General features: G+C 39.3%; 1 protein-coding gene across 1 annotated transcript in view; it reads right to left on the reverse strand.

Annotated features, from left to right (window-relative positions):
- cacna2d1a (calcium channel, voltage-dependent, alpha 2/delta subunit 1a) overlaps positions 1 to 23,574 on the reverse strand; it is an 85,402-nt gene that overhangs the window by 41,670 nt on the left and 20,158 nt on the right. Inside the window, exons 4-6 of the mRNA XM_035674351.1 lie at positions 9,484 to 9,543; positions 5,364 to 5,399; positions 4,703 to 4,838 (exon numbers count right to left, since the gene is read on the reverse strand). Coding sequence (XP_035530244.1) covers positions 4,703 to 4,838; positions 5,364 to 5,399; positions 9,484 to 9,543 — 232 coding nt within the window. The remainder of the gene's footprint in view (positions 1 to 4,702; positions 4,839 to 5,363; positions 5,400 to 9,483; positions 9,544 to 23,574) is intronic.

Here is a 23,574-nt window from a genome sequence, read left to right on the forward strand (position 1 = left end):
CTCTCTCTCTCTCTCTCAAACACGTTCACACACACAGACAAACTCTGATTCATCTCCAGTGTGCATGCACGCACACATGATAATATATCCCAGTCTGACCACCCACACTGGATCAGCAGGGAGAATAGATTCCAATCAGCAGGACTAATGCGGGGGAGAAAGACAGTGGCGCATTTGTCTCCACACACCCCACTATTAATATCCTTAATAAAGTGGAGCGAGGGATGAGGGAAGGGGAGGGGAGGGTGGAGTGAGAGGGTAGAGATGTAGAGGAAAAGATGGAAGTAATGAAGGCGCTAAGGAGGAATGAAAAATGAGCAAACATGACAAAATATGTAGGGAAGGCGTTAGGGTTAAGCAAAAACAAAACAAGGAGAAGGGAAAAAGAGGAAGAGGGAAGAATAAAAAAGGGTGGGGGTTGTGGAGAAAGTCAACCACAATCAAAGAAGAAGAGGTAGGTGACACATCTCTCCTTCAGCATCACTAAAAGCCACACGGACGGCAGCATTGTCTAGACAAAGTCCCCTAATCAAGTTAACTTTCCTTCCTCCACACAACAAGACAGAACACCAGGGCGTGTCCAAGCATGTGTCTCTGCTTCTACACTCACTCGAATACACGTTGCCATGGCAACGCTGACAGTGCCTGCCAGCCGGAGTGGCATCAATGTGGCAGCCTGTCCTTGGAGACAGAGAGAGAGTAAGAGAGAGGGAGCACCAACGCAAACACCAGCCTAGCTTCGCTACTTCGCTTACTAGAGCTCCACCCAGACCCCACCCTCCACCAGCTGTCTGAGAGCTGGAAGACATCAAACAGATGCCACACACCCTATATGCCCAGAATGCTGCAGTTCCTCAAAAGTATGAAAAAAGGTAAAAGAATTGGCCAGGTTTTGAGATATTTGTCTCTGAGATTGCTGCCACCTCTGCAATTCAATTGAGATGAATAAAATGTATAATAATCTATATCTATAATTCTAAATCATTCCAACCAAACAATCTGCATAGTGATACCATTAGAGGTTTCTTTTTCAATTAAGGTAAACCCACCCTTCAAAAAATGCTTTCTTGTCAAGAGATAGATGAGAAGCTCATTACCCCTCTCATGTCTGTGAGTTAAATATGCAACAAGACACATGAAGCAATTTGCTTAGCGTAACTTAGCATAAAATATGCATACCAGCACCTCTAAAGTTCAGTAATTAGCATGTCTTGTTTGTTTTATCTGTACACAAACCAAAACATAAAAACAGAAAGTTGTAGTTTTACAGAAAGTTGCTATAATTAGTTCTTGCCGGACAGCGGCCGGACCAAATTGCTTTGCTTTGATGTACTTTTGGCGTAGTGGCCACACTGGGTATTGGCGAAAAATACTTATTTTCTATACACAAATATTCCAAAAGGAGAAGCTGGAAAATTATGGGCAGCGGCAGTTTAGTTTAAGTTAGCACATCGACTAGAAATAGATGGAAACAGCTTTTCAAAGCTTGTTTTATATAGAATTTAAAAAACAAAAGGGGGGAAAATTAATTATTGAATTTTAGAGGTGCTGGTAAGTGGATTTTGTAACCTTTTGACATGCTGGATGTAGCGTCATATTTATCGGATACAGGAGAGTAGTACCAATCTTTTCAATCTAACTCTCTGTAAGAAAGAGAATGGTTTGATTGTGTACATTTTGACGGACCATTGAGACTCTACATCAACAACAGAAGAAATAGGAGAATAAGAAAGAAAGAAAAAGATAGAGGTCATAATCAGAGCAAAAGACAGACTGATGAATCACACTAGGAAACACCCCACCCCATTTCCCAACCTTTCATCATTATAACTGTTGCTTGTAAAAATAACTGAGTGCATTTGGCCATTTGGCAATGACAAAAATGTCTGCACAGTCAGAGGCCTCAGAGGGCCGCCACTCTGCACATTTATAGTCCAGCTTACGTGGAAGTGACTCGCTGTATAAGGCCATTAAAGTCATGTGACTGAGTTCACTGCATTTAGCAAACCCAGTGTGACGATCATTAACGAAATTGATATTAAATGCTCAATCAATGCCGTGGAGGCTATTAGCTCATGCCTGCGTATGAGGAAATTATTTAACTGTTTTGATGCCTGCCAAATTTGTGTGTTGTTAAATGTAGTGCATAACATGAGAAATTATATAATTTTAGTTATGAAGTGCCATGTTCGTGAGATGATGATTTAGTGTTGCTATAGCAACTCTGGCTATTTCGTTTCTTTGGATTGATCTAGATTTCATCAGGATTCACAAGATCACATGTCACTTGTACTTTAATATACACTCTTTTGTTTAAGCAAAAGCTTTCCTTCATGTTGTCTCCATTTTCTGAAGCCTATGTGTGTGTATGGTATGAGTGTGTGTCCTCAAGGAAGGACATGACCTGTACTGTATGTTTCAGACTGTATGCGTGTATAAAGACATGTCTGCATCCTTATATTTGTGTGTATGTCACTCTGTCCTTGAATTCTACTCATTAGTGTCCTAGAATAAGAACCCAGAGGATATGTTTGTGTGTGTGTATATCGTGTGTGTGTGGGCATGTTCTCCTCTGGTTTCTGTGTAATAGCCATCCACCCATACATTAGTCCATTTATCTCTTGCAAGGAAGCTTGTACTTGTTTAACATATTGCCTTTTTTCATATCCCTGGCAAAAGGACAAATCAGTATGGGTAAATAAATAGCGTGGCAACACACTGTGAACTAATATGCATCCAGGGAGTACCTTTTTCACTCAAAGGAGTTTAAAATAGTCCATCACATACTCAGCCACATAAATATAGATAACTAAAACAGTGACCTCTCTCTATAACGAAAACACACCACCATGTATTGTATCATTTTCATTCTGGCCTTCCAAAGACACATGCAGTGATAAAACCTGGCTTACCACCTGCTGCAATAACTAAAGGTACTGATGCATTACCCTGAGGCTAATGTTAATTTTACGGTAAAGCCTATTTCACAACACTGTAAGATCATAATGGATAAAACTCTGATTATGTGGCTCTAAAAACTTGTCTAAAAGAGTTTGAGGTTGGCCACATTCTGTAATAGTGTTATTTATTATACCAGATTTCATTACTGTCAGCCAAATCTAGTTTGACTGGTGGCCTATCCAGTGTGTTTCCCTGCTTTATGTCCAACACATGCAGGGAGAGGCTCCAGGAGGAAGGGATGTACAATTATCCCGATTAAGTTATAGCTCTTTTATGTGATTAACTTTAGATCAGCTGAATGTGAGAGAAGTAATCATACCACATAGTGCTTGCAATAAGGTAGGCATGGGAGGTATAGCATAACAAAGAAAAGAAATCAGAGAATCAGTCCCTAAAAAAGTACTGAAAAAGTGCCCAAGAGCACTTGAACCACTTGTCTCAGTGTTTGATTAGTACCAAACAGTGTATGATGCACGTGAATATGTAACTAGAGTAACCCTCTCTCCTTTGCAAATACTATTCCACGCTGCTAGTCTTAAAAATGTGCACATACATAGTCAACATTTCTCATTCAACAGGGAGGGAAAGAGCAGCAGTGTTGCAAGAAAAGTCACCAAGGGGGGTTTCACACTGCACATAAACCATAGGACACATTATATTGTATATGTACATGTTATAGCCATGCCAGCGGCTCAGCATTGCTAAACTTAGATACAGAGGTGTTTTGAGGTTATGCACCATGTTGATCATCTTGGTTTAGCGTGTTAGCGTTCTAACATTTACTAATTAGCACTAAATGAGTAAGCCTACAGCTAAAGTTAATGAGAGTATTATTAGTTTTGCCAAACCATCTTGTGGGTGATATTTCAATGTTTAAGTGATCATTTTGACTTGTTGGTAGCATTACATGAAATGCCAAGGGATCACTAAAGTCATTATGGTTCATCCTCTTGGGCACTATGGATATTTGTCCAAAAATCCATGGATGTATCCATCAGTGGACAAGACAATTAACTAAAAAACAAAAATTCCATCCTCACTGTGGCAGTAAGAGCAAAAGTTAGGAGATCACCAAAGTCATTAGGGTTCATCTTCTGGGGACTATAGAGATTTTCATTCAATCCACCAGTGCATATTATAATACCATGCAGCTAATGTGGTTAAAAATTAAACTGTGCACAAAACAATGTTCATATGATGAAGACAAATAGAATGAAGAGAAAATTATGTTAAGGCAGAAAAACAAAGCAGTGACATAAGAAAAGCATGAATGCAAGAGTGTGATAAACATACCAAAATAACTGAGAACAGTTTCATGCAAGTACAAGCACCCACAAAACCTTTCATATTTGCAAAAACTTTCATTAGCAGAATCGTTGACATTCTGTGCAACTGTCCCGAGAGGTCAGCAGGGTTAGCAATGAACAGGAGGGAAAGGAGCAGCTGGTGACCAGGGCAAAGAGGGGGTTACAGTGTGCTAGCCATTGGGTTGTTGGCATCTGGGTTATATATAGACTAGAATGGCCTAGCCTTAGTGTGGAACTGTACACTGCACACAGAGCTGGGAGGCTGAGCTCTGCATCATGGGAAAATACAGTAGATACTGGTGACAAGGATAAAGAGAGACAGAAAGCAGGACAGGAGGTGGTGGTTGCTCTGTAATTCTATTTATAATACAGGGACGTGTAGAGAGAGAGTATGCATTTTTCTCCAGTGCATGTGTATGTGTGTTTCAACTTACAGCCTTCATATATATCCGTAGGGATGTGGACGGCGGTGGTGTTGTATGAGACGAGTCGTTTGAAGTCGGGGTCTATCTCGAAATCATCTGGAATATATCGGTTGTTCTTTCTCTTTTCTTCCTCTGTCTGATTAAGCTGCACAAAAGTGGAAAAAACCTGGAGGTTCAAAACCATCCCGCAAAGCATTTTCTTTGCTTAAGAGTGGTCCCTGTGTTTGTAAACATAGTGTACATGCAGTTTATTACTGTGAATGACAAGGTGTCAATGCTGAGTATTCACTGAAATGTCACTACTGGCAGATTAGAGAAACTGAATTTTAGACAGGGAAACATAAACCCAGGCATCCAGAGAGAAAGAGGAAGAGGGGTTGTCAGTCAAATACAGAGTGACATTAGGATGCGGTGGGTTCTTTCCCACCGGGACAGTGGAGGGGAATTAGATGCTGATCCCTGTGTATAAGAGGAGACAGATGATGTCCGAGGCCTGGGGAGGGCATTCAGTGTTTCACACATACTCATGTGTTTCTGAGTGTGGGGCCAAAAACATGCACTGCATGTACCTTATGTCTCTTGAGGGCTGGATATGGGTTGCTTGTAGCGTTTTATTTGGGAATTTGCATATCTTATCACACTTAAAATAGTGGGATCAAGTTGTACTTACATCCTCTTTGGCATTGTAGTAAACAATTTTGTCGACCTGCAAAGAGAAACAGGAAAAGATAAGCAATGAATGACCAAATAGAGGAAGCACATCTTTGAAAAGCATCTTAATGCTGGGCTGAAGAACAAAATTTGAATGTCCTCTTTGGTTTAATCTTTTATCTCTGACCACAAACAGCATCAGTCATGAGTGTGGTTGGTTGCTTTGTTGCATCTGCAACCACACCCAACAGTGATCATGAGCGTATTGACACAGCCTGGTGTACAGTTCTACATCACTGCGGCAAGGTGAAAAGTCAAAGCATGGGAGGTCAGCAAAAACGAAATCTCCAACTGCAGTTAAGCTGCTCTTTAAATCCACAACACACTTGTACAGTGACATACAAGTGTCTCCAAACACCTATTTGGTGTCTCCTATTTTGAATACTATACTACATGAGGAATAAACTAAAAGTCTCACTAGAAGCTATATATGTTATATCCAATATTGAAGTGCTGGACAAAACAAAAAACATACTAGAATTTTTTACTATTTTTAGAGCCTTAGCAGTTGTGAAGATAAAATGTGAAGTTTGCTCTAAAGATGGCAGTTGTGGAAAGGCCATGGCGCCATTAAAATTAAGTGGGTTTGTCCTGGGAGAATACACTCAGCAAACTGAATGGCAATATGCCATCTGTGCAAAGTTGACATTTTGATAGTGTAGGTGTAAATGTGTGTAAAATGGAGCATGAACATACTAGAGATTTTAACAAAAGTCGCAAAAGTATTAGCCCCATATCCACAACTAATTTCATTGAAATATAGCCATTAGTTTTCAAAATACAGTACTTTGTCTAGGACGAAAGAAGATAAACAGGAACTAAACTGATGGAAAGATGATGCTGCAGATGCTTCAGATACTCCCTAAAAAATGCCTATAGTCAAATAGAAAAACATAACTTAGTAAAGTAAAACTACTTGTTTTTCTTTTTAAAGTTACATCTGCAACTGTGGCTATAATTTGAATATTACTATATTTCCTTGAAGGGCGGCAGTCTGTGTTTGACACTGAGGATCAGTGAGGTAAGTGGTGTTGTTTTGCTCTCACACTGCTGGGCTTCCTGTCAGTACACAGGCTAGCAGGGTGCTAACGAGCTAGCCTAGCTGCTGACATAAGGATGCCCTGAAGCCATGGAGCTGGTTCACTGACTCCCACCACCTGCCTTCTACTTCTGGACCTGCAAGCCGACTGGATGGCAACTCAAAAGGGACTTGTGACTCCTCTTGCCACTGCTAGTTACCTTACCTTTAACAGTTTGTACTTAACACACAATAAGCATCTGCTCTCCATTTAGTTGTTTTGACTGTTAGCGAGTTATCTCAGAAGACGTGTGAAGTACAACTATATGTGCAAATCTGCTGATATGCACAAGCAAAAATATACACACAAAAGAGCTGATAACAGGAGACTATCCCATGATGTTCTCTGTCAGGTCTTGTTAAAGCAGATGATGTACACCTTAAGAGGTGATGATAACACTAAGGTCACACCATCACACCCTTCAGGGGAGGCTACTGTGTGCAAGAACACTAATGTGAGAGACGGAGAATGACATGTAGAAAGGGAAGGGGTTGGAAAATAAGCTATGCTATTATTTATGTGGGGTGTTGTGGTGGGTGTGATGTGTACTGATAAATCAGTGTGGATAAGAAGATGCTTGGTAATGTACTGCGATCCCATTTCTGGCAGGTGCAACTGCAGCTCTGCATCTACATTTGTAAAAATCTAATGACTCATTCAATATGCCATCCACTCACTGAAAACTCCAACATGATCTACTCCCACCAGTTACGGTGCTTTTCCCAAGCACTCACAGCAGCTGCAAACACATAGAGCCGTAAAAGATGACCTTTTTTTTCCTCAAATGAAACTTAATATGGGTTGCAAAGTATCACATTTTATGATGTGCAATTTTATTTTTGACAGTGCCACCTCCAAACACACTCATACATAAGAAATGCAGACAACAAGAACTAGTATAAATGTAATCAAAATGATCTCTTTAAAGAAGTCAGATACATATACATTGTATTTTAATAATAGGTAGAAACAGAGCCAAAGTCATCATATTATACTGAACAGACACAGGCAATGTGTTGTTGCAGCAGTCACACCTTTTAAGTGTTTAGAGTCAGCAGGGAGAGGTGCCCAGTAGTACTGGCCCAGTTATCAAAGGTGACAGAGAACAGACGCATGCGCATTAACACACATACACACAGCACGCAGGATGCTCCACTTGGTATTTCAAATACTCACAGAGACAAATAGATAGAACATGTTTGAGTAGGCAAATTAGTTTGTAGCTTTACAGTATGTACAGTATTCTAAATGAAAAGGAAATTGAAATAATTTTTTTATTAAGCATGGCTAACTAATTTCAACATTTCAAAGCTCAAAATTTAGCAATTTGCAGATTGAATATGTGGTTTCACATTATTAGAAAATATAAAATCTCACACAGGATGCTCACATCCCATGTTAAAATTATTTACTGGAATATATTGGCCAGCATAAAATCAGACTGCCTGTATTCTTTGTAAAAACACAAAACAATTCATACAAATGTGCACAGCGTGAATTATTTATTCCAATGCTAAAGGCTAATATACAGTACACAAAAAAGACAATGAAGGTACACACAGGTTTATGTGGGGCCAAGCTGAGCGCAGGAGGCTAGCCTGAGGCAAACACAGCATGAAGTTACACTACAGCTGTGGTTATGAATCCAAGGCCATCACATTCTCGTCCTGACAATTAGAGGAGAGAAACAACAAACCCTGCAAAACTCTTATCACTATTAAAATAATATACATCTCTGAAGACCTTAAAGGCCTCAGTGCATCTTCAATTTATGTGGCTCTATGAAATTAAATACAAAAGCATGATGTAACTTACTTAAAACAATGGATACTTCTATGACTATAAGCAGTGGCTATCAAACCCTAACCCTAACCCAGTGTATTATTTCACATTATATGAACAATTTTGCTCTGTAAAATGTGTTACATGTCCATACAGAGAACTGAGCTAAACAACGTATTTTGTAAAGCTACCAGCAGCATTGTTGTGAACAAGTAAGGCTGGTAAGAGCATGACTCTTGCTCTTAGCATTCAGTCCCTATATTCACACATATCACCCACCTGTGCCTATTTACAATGCTAGAGACATATTTAATTGGTTCAGGTACGTATTGCAGAAATCCCCATAACATTAACCAAAAAATCAATTACGTTCACTAGCCAAGCATCTCGGGCCAAAGGAATATCAAACTCATCGAGTAAAACAGCGGATAAATGAATCCATCCCCAGAGAGGACATTTCCTTCCCCGTTTTCTCAGTGCAAGACAGCATGAAAGAAGTTGAATAATGGGAAACTTTTAATGGAAAAGAATCATTAAGGTTTGGCAAACAACACTGAATAGTTTTTTACGTTAATAGCTAAATGCAGAGGTGGAATTCCTTTGAAGTCCCTCCACCACAGTATGTACACACAATATCATTTGTCATTTGTTAAATGGCTGCCAAGAGCGTGACGTTTTTCTCATTGCAAAGAAGGGGGAAGGAAATTTGCAATTTGCATTTATTATGAAAAGGCCAGAGCTAAAACACAGCATCACTGGCCGTGAATAGCTGAGAGAGCTGCATTGTAATTCTCAGAGAGACTGCCATTGTTGAATGGGGCAATGCAGTCATTGGACCAGCAATCGGGCAAAGTAATTGAATGAGTAAAATAATAGTGTGTTCATATTATTTGCTGTACATTCCCTTCTAATGTATTCTTAATACTATGATTAATGGACAATATTGGAGAGTGAACAGTGTGTGTGTACGTGTGTCTGTTCACCATAAGTATGCCTGGTTATTTCTGCCTATTATGTAAAATTATGAAATTCAATCTAGGATAAAGTCATTACAGCACTATTGTCATTGTAATGAGATTTGCCATCCAATTATTGCAATCATATTGGATCATGAATAACATGTCCCTTCCCCCAGCTCCTCTTATGGAGTTCACGGCACCACTTGATCTGTATGTAACGCAGCCAGTGTTAATGAACATATCAGATCAGCTCACTCACCTCACTGTCGTCCCTCCACTCGTGCTCCATTTGAAACTTTTCTGCTTCTCTTGCCAGCTTCTGAGAGAAGAGATGAATACAGTATGTTAGACCATGTTTAATATTCTTGTCAAAACTTAGAATTTAAGATATTTTTGGTCTCTAAGGCAACATTACTGTCAGTATCATTAAAATAGCTTTGGCCCCGACTCTCACTTTGTTCAAGGTTGACTGTTTTCACATTAGCTGATTTGGAAATTTGAAAAGCCATGAGCAATCTACAGAATCTCTATACTCAGTGATCTTAAAAATAAATGCAGCAGAAAATATGGATAATTAAATATCTGCTTCATGTCAACTCCTGACATCTAACCCTAAGGCAGCTCAAATAGGGTGCTGCTGACACAGGAACAGTGTGTTCAAGGGAAAACACCTTACTTCCTGCAGGTGAATTAGGACTAGCTGCAATGTTGTGCTAAAATTAGACACCCACCTATTCCATCTTTTCCCAGATCTGGTCCTAATGACTAGGTTAATGGGTTTATAATGGGCCCAGCTTTTAATCTGTACCTGGTCCAGAAACGCACTGTACTATTAATTTCCCCAGGGAAATATCAAATCCAGCTCTTTCTGCTTATGTGTACGGCGCTAAGGGTTTCAAGTCACACAGAGGAGCAGAGATTTGATGGGGGCAAATGAGTAAATTAATTTATGAAATGAGAAGAGGAGTGGGCTGAAACAATGAATTATTCAATTAATTCTGCTGTGAAATTAAACAAGACAGTCGCAAGATTCAGAGAAGCAGAACAAAGTCGGATTGTGAATGGCATGCTGGGATGTTGGTCGCAATGTTTGAGTATAAAATCAGACCTTAAACTTGAAACCAACTGTGTTTTTCTGTGTTTATAATTTTGGAATCATCCAACAGCCCTACAATCTTGAACCACTTGGCTGATATCAGTGTAGCCTCACAATAAGATAAATAATAATCTGATTAAATTAAAAATCAGAGAGAGTCTGATGGTTGTGAGATAAGAAAGAAGGGATCAATCATTCATACTGGCTCGAAACATCTAGTAGCCCCTAAAATAGACATTTCCACAGCAACAGTGCCAACATTTTTTAGCCTCTTGTTCCTACACAGCCCCTTCTTTCTTTCTCAGAGAAATCCCCACTTACTGCATAATCAAGTGGCACTGAGGCAACATTTTGATAATGAAAACCCCCTCCTGCAGACCTGGCTTCCGATGACTCGTTATTCCTGTACACCACGCCGTCCCATAATGCATGCCGGGGGCTCTTGTGGTCTGAAACACGGTTACCTCGACAGCCTCTCAGTTGCGTCTCATTAGGGGGGAAATTTAGCAGCAGCTGTCAGAGATGGTGGGACCTTGTGGCTAGCAAAGGAGCAAAGGTGAAATGGAGCTATGTGTGTGTCTGTGTGGTTACAGGCAGGGGAGAAAAGCTTCACTGCATTTCAAATACTAAACATTTGTGTATATGTTAGTTGTGCACTAAGAATGCGCCACTTATGGGAGAAAATAATTGTGCTACATTTAAATGACATTTCTGGTATACAACCTCCCATTTCGTCATCTACCCTCCTATCACAAAGTTAGCTTTTTCTTTGTGAATCTACACGCATCCACACACAGAGATTTCTTGCTTTTTGAGGAATACGGCTCACAACAGGTGGGTTATTGTGGTCTTTTTACGACAATGCCTTTGCAGAATTAGTTGCCAGTTACCGTTAGCTCCACTGCTATACTGACTTAATGGGAATTAAGTCAGTTTCCAGTCAGGTCATTATTGGTGCAAAGAAAGATTGGGGTGTGTGTTTCAATCAATCTAATAAACTACTTATCTGATTCTGTGGTCACAAACCCACCAATGGTGATTTACTCTAAAAGCACTTACATTCAATCTCCAAGCATCATCAAAAGAATGAAACACAGAGGCCTTTTCTGTGTGTTTCTGAAGTCCAAAAAAAAAAGGCATTTTGCAATTAACTGCAACCACATTTACAAGTCATAGTGTCAATATCAGTCATTGCAGTCATCCATCTCACATGTTTCTGAGACACTGACTCCTTAGCTGTGGCTAAAAGCGTATTTTAAAGTATGTTTTACAAGTCTATTTTCATAAGACTTATTCTCATTATATATGTGCATAACTACACTACACTATAAAACATCATATAGGAATTTGGTGGAATCCACTAAGCTTTTATCATTAACTTAAGTATCATTAATGTAAATGTATACGTTTTAATTATTTCAAGTTAATTCAACTTATAATGTCTATGAGTAATCATTTTCCCTTTCAGGCTACTTCAAAAACATGAGTTCCACTCACCCGAAATTATTTTGACTAGGAATGATTTATTAAATTAATTTACTGCTGAGAATTCACTGAACTCATTAAATTAAGTTTGTAAAGAAACATGAGCAGCATATTAGTGGACTTCCCAGCATGCACTGCTTAAGTTAAAACTCTCCAGAGGGAGCACACATGTGGAGGTACACACATTCTCACAGAATAATGCCACTTTACATGTTGAAAATGCTGCACGTGTGCTTCATTTATACATGAAAATGTACCCTAGACTATAGATTTCTATCAATCTCCTCTGACTTGCTATTCTTCTCCAATTCTGAATGTAATCCGTTGTTTCTTTTTCCTTTTTTCATTCCTTTATTTGGTCTGCTTAGACATTACCATAGATAAACAAAGAAAGGTTTCCTTTACTTTAATGACTGCAGAATCATTCATGCAGGTAAAATAAGTATTTTTTAATGCAGAAATGTCAACAAATTGTTTGTTATTTAACTAGAAGTCATTTATTTGCAGGTGAGACCTGCTGACCCTGTCTTTGACTCCTCTGAGCCAACAGTTACAGCTGTCAGGACAGATTTCCAGCAGCTGTACATGCGCACACACACCTGTCCACAAACACACACACATATACAGAAGAATGGGCATTCATTAATGAGCATCTCTACGGCAGATCAAGAGGTCAAAGGGTCAAAGGTCAGCAGCTGTAGCACTTCCACTTCCACTGGTCTTTTATGTTAAAACCACAGTCTCGCAGCACAGTTTTGTCACACTTTTAGCTGGTGTCAGATTTACGGTGTTTCACAAGGTTTACACCTGAAACTGCCACATGAAAAAATAATAAGTTGTGATGCATTCCAAACTCATAAAAAACTACAAAGCCTCACCAGAAAGTGCAGTAATTAAGGAAAATAAATAAGCATTACAAAAATATGGACTTGCTAATGAGCTGGCATTCAATTTTATGATATCAGCAAGCTGCTATAAAATGACTAATGAGAGCATATTGCTGAGTTACAGAACAGATAATGAAGGTAATCTATGCCTGGTTCATGCTGTGTAGCTTGATGCCTGAGAGAAAAGAATCAGCCTGTGATTCCTGTGCTAAAAACACACATAACTCTGGTGCTATCTATTTGTTTTAAGAAGCTGGTTGGGGCAAAACGCTTTGTTTTATCATTGTCAATTACACTTATATTATTAATTATTATTATTAACATATGCAGTTATTGGAGTAGAGAAGACCTGTAACTAAATATGGTTTACTATTGATGCACAGAAAATATCAAGTATTAGGAAGAGACAGATAGAAACAACAGAGAAAACTGGGCTGTATTACTAACAATGAGCAAGTGGGAAACATTTTTAACAAGCTGAAAGTGACCACTACATAGCAGATCCCCCATAAATCCACTGTAATGCTGTAAATCTCCTACTGATGTCACTACACAAAGATGATGATGTTTGTAACAAAAAATGAGATAAGTACTTGTGTAAATAAACCAAGAGCAAGTATAAACCACATCACCGCATGTATAAACTTGAACCAAAAAGTACTAGAAAATACATATATAAGTGATTGAAAGTATGAAGGGATTGAAAAACAGAAAGACATTTTTGCTACAGTGTATGCCTGAGAATATTTTAAAAAATGTGATGTGATCCATGTGTGTATTTGTCTATTATACAAACACATTTACCCAAGTAGAGACAAAGAGGTAACCTGATCCCTCTTGCTCTGTTCTCAGCACCAGCAACAGCTCTTGAACACAGCTTTTTTGGATTTTCTATACTATCTTTGGTGTGTTGTTACAGGATGATAGTGGGAGTGCTGGCTTTCCAGTGATCAGTCACAGCTTTCACCAAGTTTATAATGGAGGACAAATGTGTCTGTTTTAGATGAGGCTTCATGTCTGAACACAGGAGGAGGGTTTGGGCACAAATACATGTGCAATACAGAAATCTACCTTAGCTGCCCAAAAACATCCTTTATGTCTGCCATCCAAGAACACTGGTTAACTGATTTTAAACACTCAAAACATACAGAGAGGTATGATCTTTCCTGACACACGTTCCTGGCAGTCTGATTAGAGCATCTAGTCCTGCCAGGACAGAACACACATCCACACACACACACCCACACGCACACACACCTGCAATCTTACTGATGTGTAGGGAGGCATGGGAGAGCAGAGGAAACATGAGCATCTGCTGTTGTGACTGGCAGCACTTTAGTCAGATCTTTCCTGCTCAGTCTGTAGGGAGCCAGGAGGAGAGTGGTGAGAAAGAAAAGGGGGAGAGAGAGACATTTGTGCACACACACAACACACTCAGGCAGACTGACACTAGAAAGAAAACAACAAATACATTACAGTAAGTGCATGCGTGTTAACAAGTTAACCCTATTCACTACAGCCCTGGTCTTTTAGACAGGAAATAGCCCTCAACAACATACCAACTTCCCAGGAAGTGACTTGTTAGAGACTGGCGCTAGTCTCACTATCCAATGCTGTGCGCTGGTTTGACAGCTCATCTCTCCTGCAGCAAACTTTTCCAGCTGAGGACGCTATCTTCTGTGCCAGCTGGCTGCAAACAACTCCCAATTACAGCTGTACCCGGCTGCAATGTTGACATGGCGGTTCTGCACATGTCTTGAAGTAATGTCACAATTTCTATCACCTTGGATTGGGCTTTTTATATCACTCTGTAGTAATCAGAAGATTAATTGGCTTGATGCTGCCTTCTTTAGCTCCCACTTTAACTGTGATAGATCTGAGACAGTGTTCTGGCAACACTGTTTTGAGTGGATTTATTGTCAGCGATCATTTCACGCCCCAATTTGTTTCGGTTTCATTACTCATCACACCAAGCTGTTGTTGATATATCAAGCCGCCAAGAAAAAAAAAAAATCTGAATCGTACAGACAAAAAACAATAGTCAACAAAAGAATGTCAACTATCGTTTTGCACATTGCATGAAGACACATTTATGCTGTAGCACAGATGCTGCTGTCTATGCCTGAATGGGACTGAATATGACAGAGAGCAATAACGAGCCAGGCACATCAAATGTACACTCCCTCTCTGTATGCATACTGTATGTCTGATAAGTTTCATGTAGGAAAACAGAGATGACAAACACAAAGCTGGAGCCACGGAGACACACAGAGAGTGCGACAGCTGGGCTGACAAAAGCAGCCAGACACATAATACACACACATACACACACTCCAGGAAGTGGTGAATAATGAGTCACTGGTGGCCAAAATCAGACACACGCACACACAAACACTGCAACACTCCATTTCTATCTCACTGATTCAACATTTTCTGCAACATTATAGATATCAAATATTAATCAGTTTTGGTGAGAGGGACAGAAATGTTTGCACAACATTGCATCACACCAAACAAGGATTCTGTAAAATTCCCCATCTTGCAGCATTTATGTGAAATGTCTATTTAGTTTACAGAAAGGTTTTTGTGAGCTCGTAAAATTTCAAATACGCTTTGCAAAGGTTTTGTAAAGTCGCCAAACCATCTCTGATTAGCTTCTGTGCACCGCCCCCTCACTGCTAACTGTATATACATTGTTGGCTAAGATTGCCTTTTATAAATATGTTTCATACTCCTCTGCCATACAAATGTAGAGCAGGAAAAGCAGCCACTTTGGCTCAAAGCACATTGCCCTGAGTCTGCCATTTTGGTTCTTGAGACCTTTGGTTCCACGGAATAACTTAAATGTGATGGTCCCTCCTAGTATGACTGCATTTAGGTGTGTAGTGTAAGTAACTTGTGATTTACACCTTCTTACTGTGGGGACAATATATTTTTCCAAGGTGAAATTAAAAATAAAATGAACGGAGACATTGCTGATGGTGCTCTCTATTACAGTGTCCTTCCAGTGGAGAAAATGTGATGCAGTGCCTCAAAGGGTGACCTTTTGAGTCTTAGGCCTGATAGGCACTGCATATTAGCTCACTGTGGCCATTACAGTTTAGCAGTTAATCATAATAAAACTATTTTAATCTTAACCACGTGTAACTGTTTCACCATTAATGCATAACAACCAATCTCTCAGACATCCCACGTCTGATGCTGATATAACATATAGCATAAATAATCTAATCATAATAGCAATACAGGATTATTATAGTGATTTAGGTAATGTAAGATACAGTATTTTATTTATGTATTTAAAAATAAATTAAAAAAAATTTGAAAACACTGGTATTCAACTATTTGTGTTGCTGTCTGTTTTTGGTGTTCCACTAAATAATGGTCCCAGTCCCATAGCCCAATAGTAACCTACCACAGAGGCCCTTTCAATCCCCCCCATGCAATTGACTTAAAAGAAGCTTAAATATCTTTGGGGTGTCTCAAGACTGCTCACAATATTAGATCAATCTGCAACAAGCTAGTTGCTCTGAGAGCCCCACTGTAGCCTGGGATGCCATCAGCATAAATTACCTAGCAATAATAACTCCTTGGCATGTGACATGAGTAGAAAATTGATGTTGTTTATTCAGCAATTTTCAGATAATGAATTTCACCAGCACTTCAATGAGAGATATTCTTGGAAAAGACATCATTGTGTAAAGTGACTGACTGCATAATAGGCTTTTGTTAAAATGCTATCACAAAACAGAATATAACTCATTATTGAGTATGATCTTTGAGTATAAGTGGATATGCACTCATGGGAAATTGTAAGAGGTAAACGGTTTTCCCTTTATTGTACAACTTAATAAAATAACGTGTGAGTGAGGAGCCTCATGTGTATGTGTCCGTGTGTGTGTGTGTGTGCCTACTCTGTGATTAGGGCTTTAACAGCAGTGTCTAATGACTCACAGCATGTCATCTAGTGTCACTTTAATAACGCACTTCCAGACACTGGAGATCAGTGACTCCTCTGTAATTACGCACCACTACATAACACAATGCTTAAAAGAGCTCTGTTCAAAAGCTCACACTCTTGCTTTCATCCTTTCTAGACAATTTAATGAACACAAATGCTACTAGAGAGGCAATTTTGAGTTTAATGCATGCATATGGTAGATTATGGTGAACGAGGGTACTTGAGTGAAAGTACCTTATGAAAAAGAAGTGATTCATTTTGGGAGTGAGGAGTCTGTTTATGATGCCCACGTTGCTTAGCGACCAGGATGTCATGGTAACCTGCTGCATCCTTGGTCCATGCACTGTGGAGAGCGAAAGCTCCCATGCAATGGCAACATAAGAAAAAGAAACATTTTGTTCATTATGTTTCAACTGTAAGTGGAGGCCATCTTTCTCCTCTGCAATTAAAACTCGCCTCAAACCTGCCTCTCTAGGTCTATGCCAACAGCCCACTCACAATTAATAAAATTTGGTTCCTATCGATGGAGACCCACGCTGACGGTGATTTAAACCAATGCAAGAAGCCAAGGTTGGAAAACAACTGTTGTTTTTGTTTCCAAAATGGCCACCAATTGTGGCTCAGACTCTGGTGGGCAGCCAAAGCCTTTTTGGATCTATTGCCAAAGCACTAATGCGATCCCAGGCCTGAAATAACCCTCACCAATCAATATTCAATAGCACAGTCCTCAGCTGTCTGTTCTGAAGTCCTGCATTGTCTCTTCCCCTTATGCTCTCACTCTCTTGCGTGGTCACTTTCTTTATTCTTTTCTTTCACTTCCCTCAAGAAAAATGGCTCCGGAAACAAAGAACCTTGCTGGCTCTTATTCCTTTTATTCTCTTTCTCTCTTTGATTTTAATCAGGACATCTTCTCTGCAGGTCAGTCCGGTCTCCTCTGTGCAGGCAGTCTGTCTGGGGGAGGTCTTGGCAGGCTGCCATGTCCCCCGAAGCTGGTGCTTTTATCAACAAGCATCCCTCAAGGTGGGCACAAAGCATCATAGGGAGTTCCTTGAAGGCACTCACACGGAATAACCTTCCCCTTGTCCCAACAAGTCAGTCGTCTCTCTCCAGTTTTAGGTCAGCTTGAGACCAGCCATCAGTTAGTGTAATCCTCCTTGGCTTTTTAATGTCAAAAGTAAAGACTGTGAGGATTGTACATTTACATGGACATGCGAAGAATGTATCACTACTTTCGCAGTGAGTTAATATAAAAACAACTGCAGTAACATTTCAGATACACTGACTTGCTATTGCAGAAAAATACAGATGATAAATATTTTTAAAAACAGGGTTTGATTAAAAAACAACAACAACTAACTTTAAGATCTAATTCAGGTTACAACAAAATACTTTGGCGCTCACCAAACTACAACAAAAAAATAATGCTTTTATTTCGGTTACTTTTATGTGGAACTTTCCTACAATGACTCATGATTCATGTCATTATTTTCTTGTCCAGCTGGCTCATTAGATGCACTGTGAAAAATATCTCCTGAAGTCAAGATTAGGGAATATATTTAGATCCTAAACAATACAAATTTAGTGATTGACCTGTTACTGACACTTGTTCGTTGAACAGTTCTATTCCCAGTGTTTACCTCAACCCATTGGCAGAGCTTTTTCTCTCATAATAAGACATGTAAAACACTTTGGGTTATTTTTCAGTCACAATTTTTTTCTCTGCTGCAGGTATTTAATATTAGTGAATGTGGCTGTATCTGCTTTGTTACCACCACAAAATATTTCTCCTTTTAAAATGAACCTTTCTGGAGATCTCTGCCGGTGTCACTGTGGGAAGAGGAATGACCTATTCAACTGGGGGAAGTTAACCACAAGCCCCATCAAAGAGTATTGGTTAAGAGGAAGGATTCAATTATTGATGAGAACAGAGTCAGTGGCCTGGATCAGAGAGAGGTGATCTACTGTCAAGGCAGGTTAAAAAAAGAAGCTCAGGTCAATGTAATGAACAAATGGACTAAAGGTGTCTGAGTGTGTGTGTGTGATCTGTGTGATCTGTGAGCTCATTCACAATTAATCAACAAGCCACACCTACATGTAGCTCACAGTTACGCAGTCAAATACTGTAAGCTCAGGATGGATGTAATGATGGAGGCAATTGGAGCATAGTACAGTGGAGGAGGATCTGAGTCATAGCCACATAAAGAGAAACTGAGTAAAAGGAGGTAAACAGTGCAAGGCAACAGTGTGGTGAGGCTATTTTTCCTTCCCTCAGTTTCTTTGATTAGGTCAGTCAACTAAATCAGAAAAAAAACTTTTGATGATGCATGTTGCAACTTTGGTCCATTTTGTTGCGTAGTGATGTATTAATGATGATTTTATATATATTTTTGTCATTTAATATCAACAGTCTGACATGTTGAGCTACTGGCTGCACAGCTACAATGAAATCTGACAGTAAAAAAAAAATTAAATTAAAAAAATTCAATGATATACATTAGGAACTCTTTTTGCTTTAAGGGTAACCTGATTAGAATTTGGTGGTCAAAATTCAAAGGTCAAGGTCATTTTGACCTCACAAAAACTCTTTGTTCTGGAAAAACACTTTTGTGGCCATTATTCAACACCATAATTCAGAAACAGAAGAGGAGATTGTGACCATATTTCACACAATTGGTGACACTCAAAGGTCATTGTGATCTAAAAATAGGTGTTTATCATACAGTATCATCAATGTAGCCAAAAACTACACATTTTAATGTCCATGTCTTAACTACATATATTATATGAGTCTGGACAGTCTGGATATAAACTGCTGTTTGGTGCACACCAGCAGTCTGGTTGCTTAAATGTATAGTAAATAGTAAAATATGGGAAAAAGAAACATGCTACACTGTTTTTTTTTTTTTAACAATCTCTGAAGCATTACAGCTATAATGGACAGAATGACCTGAAGAGGAAAGAGAAGTAGGAAATAGAGACGACAGGCAAGACAGAGAGAGGGGATCAAATTTTAAAGTTTAACATCTCCTTACTATCAGAGGAATTTATCATCCATATTCGAACTGTGCCACATACACACACACACATCCAAAAGAGAAGAAATAAGAAAGGACAGAAAGGGAGAAAGGAGGAAAACAGGACAAGGCAAAACAGGAAAATGGGAATGAAGAGTGACAGATAATCGGGGTGAAGTTATAGGAAAGGATGTAACGAGGGAGTTATAGGCAATGAGGGTGGAAGGACTGGGTTGGAGGGAGGAACGAAAGACAAAAGACAAAGAACAGTAGAAATAAAATACCATATGTGACAAGAATGAAGAGCAAGAAGGAGAGAGAGTACACGGTTGTGAACAAAGGCTAAGAAAGGTTAAAAAGGTAGGAGAGGTGATTGCGCCAGTGTGTGTGAGCATACAGGTCTCCAGTTTGTGTAGCCTGTGCGTCTGTAAAGGTTCAGTGACTGTAAGCTCCAGAGTTGTATCAGTAGTGTAACTAAGCTAGCAGCTTCCTAAAGAATCTGACTCATCTTCTGAAGTATCAAAGAGATCTGTGAGACAGCTCTCAGTCTGGCACACGCACACACGCATGCATGCACGCACACACACACACACACACACACACACACACATTGATATGTCCCTCTAAAAAACTAAAATAATCAGCTGCAGTACATTACAACAAGACTGTCAGAGGTTTCGTCTAAGGTAAAAACGTTTTGCAGTTCTCTCAGCACTGTGGTGGTTTCTTTCCTTTTGGGAATTCTAGTTTCACTTTAAGGAGAACACGTACTGAATGCACAATATTGCGGCGCAACATGAAAGAGGCAAATTCTTTGATCGCCCATGAGTGGTTTGGAAACAAAATTATTTCCCCAATCAGATCACTAACACTTTGGGAACCTTAACTTGAAATGGTTGAGACAGACGGGTGAAGAGTGATGTTCCAAACACTGAATAAAAGAGAGAGAGAAAGCTATACATCTGCTGCCTTTTCATGCTGCTGAAAACTGAAACACTTTAGGAAGACAGCAGATCTTTTAAGAACTTTCTATGAAACTGCATCTCACCTCATACTTATCATGAAGAATTTAAAAGTAATTTTAGTTACTGGCTACTACTACTGCAAGGGGTATGTCAAAACAAAAAGGTTGGGAACCACTGCACTAGATTATCATTGAAGGGCAGAGGTTGAAAGTGCAGTGTAACTTTAAATATTAACATAAGGTTTTGAGGTATAAGGTTATATTTTCATCTTCCAATTGTCTTTTAAGTAAAACAAAAAAAGTAATTGTCTCGTTTTGCAAATTATACACGTTGCCTGTACACTACTGGAGCTTTACTTCCTGTTTTGGCTCTTGACTTTGCACAGGAAGTAAGCATTTTTCTTCTTTCTGATTTTCATTGCGTTCACTGTATATGTGACCTGATGATAATTTAAACATGTGTTAAAGTAATGTATGGATCTATGTTTTGGCACTATATTTTATTCATTTTGATGGATAAATCTGCTAAATATGGAAAGCATGTGGCAGGGGTGCTGCAGTGACACTAGTGTGAATGTTTTCTACAGTTACAGTTGCCCTTGATAAATCCTTGCAATCAACATCTGGAACACAGTCTTGGGAAGTTTGATTCTTGTCTTGTACACAACCCAAGACAGAATTAGACCCACTGAGTATAATAATAAACATGATCTGCGCCATAAAGTTTTTGCTGTGATGAAAAATCTGTCTCCCACTAAGTAGCCACAGCTGCCAACAGTTGAGAGATTGCATGTCAAGGGAGCACCGCCGTCAAACGCAGCAATTGAATTGAGGTGACAGGATGGGCAGATGTCAGCTTGACAGACAGCAAATCCAAGCGGGCCCCTGATTAAGTTAATGACAGCAGCCATCATTCTAATGGAATTGTGTTCCTTCACAATTGCTGGCAAACACACACACACACCCAAATGCACACACTCACAAACAAATAAACACTTGCAAAGCATAGCCAGAAGAGACAAGCTGCCCTAGTGTAAAGAGAAATGCCACCAGTCAGAGAGGCGGTGTCTAGCCAGCTTATTTCAAGCACAACACAGCCTGAACTGTACAGCTGCAGGCGGTGGAAATACAGATGATTTCAGCAGGTTTTAAAGCGTTCTGGCACAATGTCTTACAGTATTCATCCAAAATGTCAATTTCAGACCTTTTTCTCTATGTCTTTTTCACTTATTGTTCTAAATGTAGCACTTTAAGCAATTCAGCAAATTTGATGAAGTCTGATGTAGTTGCGTGATTCTTTCAATTTGTGGGTTGCATCAACATGGCTGGATGCACTTTTTGTAAGTCACTTCGGATAAAAGCATGAGCTAAATGAACTTAATGGAATGTTTTGTTTTGTGGTGGTGTGATTTTATGTTTTCTGTAGACATACAGATAATGTGACATCATAATGAAGATCCAAAGGGAAAGAGAAAGATAAGAAAGGCAGCTTCTGTAGTTTATAAAGCAAACTGATTGCATTTTGGTTAAGAATAGGTGTGACTGGAGAAATTGGTGTCACTACCTACAGTATGGAATGGCTGGAGTGTGGTCAGGAAAATGCAGGACAGTTTATTAAACCAAAGCATCAACACTGGAAAAAACTACTTAGTGCTTTAAGGCGTGAATAAAATATGATAATCTGACCACAGGTCCGTGGGCCCTGCTCCTGACCAGGCTTTGCAGGTCTCACATTACTATGATATACAAAAAGTGGTCATGGGTAATCTGAGGGTTAGAGTATGTCATAAGTGTGACTTTATGATGGTGGTTTACCAAGCTTGGTTTAAACAACGGTGACCAAGGTTTTCATCCAATATACTACCAGTGTTGCTACAAGTAAACCATGATGCTCCCAGACACAATATTAACTCATCTAGCTTTGTCTTTTTTACCATATTGGTAATGCTAGCTATGTGGTTGAGGCTTGTGCTTCCCAACCTTTGTAAAATTATCGCTTGAGTGTTATAGGCTACTTCACAAGAAAAAAGCAAAACATTTTTATTTTATTATTTTAAGAAACATAATTTTGTGCACCAGATTTAGTTCCTTTCTTATTACTAATATTACATATCTAAACTAAAGGGGGCAGTTTCAAGGAAAAGGGGTATAACAAAAATGGCTTAAATCACAAAATAACAACAATAAAAATTGTCACAGTATCTGGAGGTGAAAAGTGTATGTACCACAGCACATAGCAGTGCTGTGTGAACATTAGGAGAGTGCTGCCTGTTGAATTGTGTACTAAGAGGCCAAGATCCTAATGGATAGGAGGTCTGTAATAGGCTTCTAGTCTTTTGAACGCTGCCTCATGGGAGGTGTGGCGTAGTGCACTCACAGACTTCTTACCACTCTCCCTCTACTCATCATCATTTCTCTCTCATACACATCAGGCCATTCAATATCTCACTTTCTCCTGGATAGAAAGCTATAACCTCTCACACAATCGCTCTCCTACATGATCACATCATTCTGTGTGAAATCAGTCCTTCCAAATGGAACAAGGATGGACAGAGAAAAGAAGGAGGGACGAAAGGAAGAGATGATGGAGGTGGTAAGTCAAAGAGACAGATTCTTAACCGCATAGATGGAAACCAGCACAGAGAAATATGAGATTAGTGTAGGTCCTTTCCCTACTCCCATTTCAATTCATGATTCAGCTAAGTGGACACAGCAACTATTTATGGTCCCTTACATAAATTGATCGCCATAAAGCTGGCTCAACTGCACTTCATTATACAGAACACCATTTACAGCAGCTACCAAGGCACCAAAGGCAATCTCCTCTTCAATGCTAATGCAGTGACAAGTAAACATACTTTTTTAGAGGAATAAAGAACATCAGCATATGGTGTTTAGCTATAAATATATATATAAAATATAAAAATATATAACATCCCTGCC

The sequence above is a fragment of the Morone saxatilis genome, unplaced genomic scaffold (assembly GCF_004916995.1).
Source record: "Morone saxatilis isolate NCDOM2014 unplaced genomic scaffold, NCSU_SB_2.0 Contig10, whole genome shotgun sequence".
Lineage (NCBI taxonomy): Eukaryota > Metazoa > Chordata > Actinopteri > Moronidae > Morone > Morone saxatilis.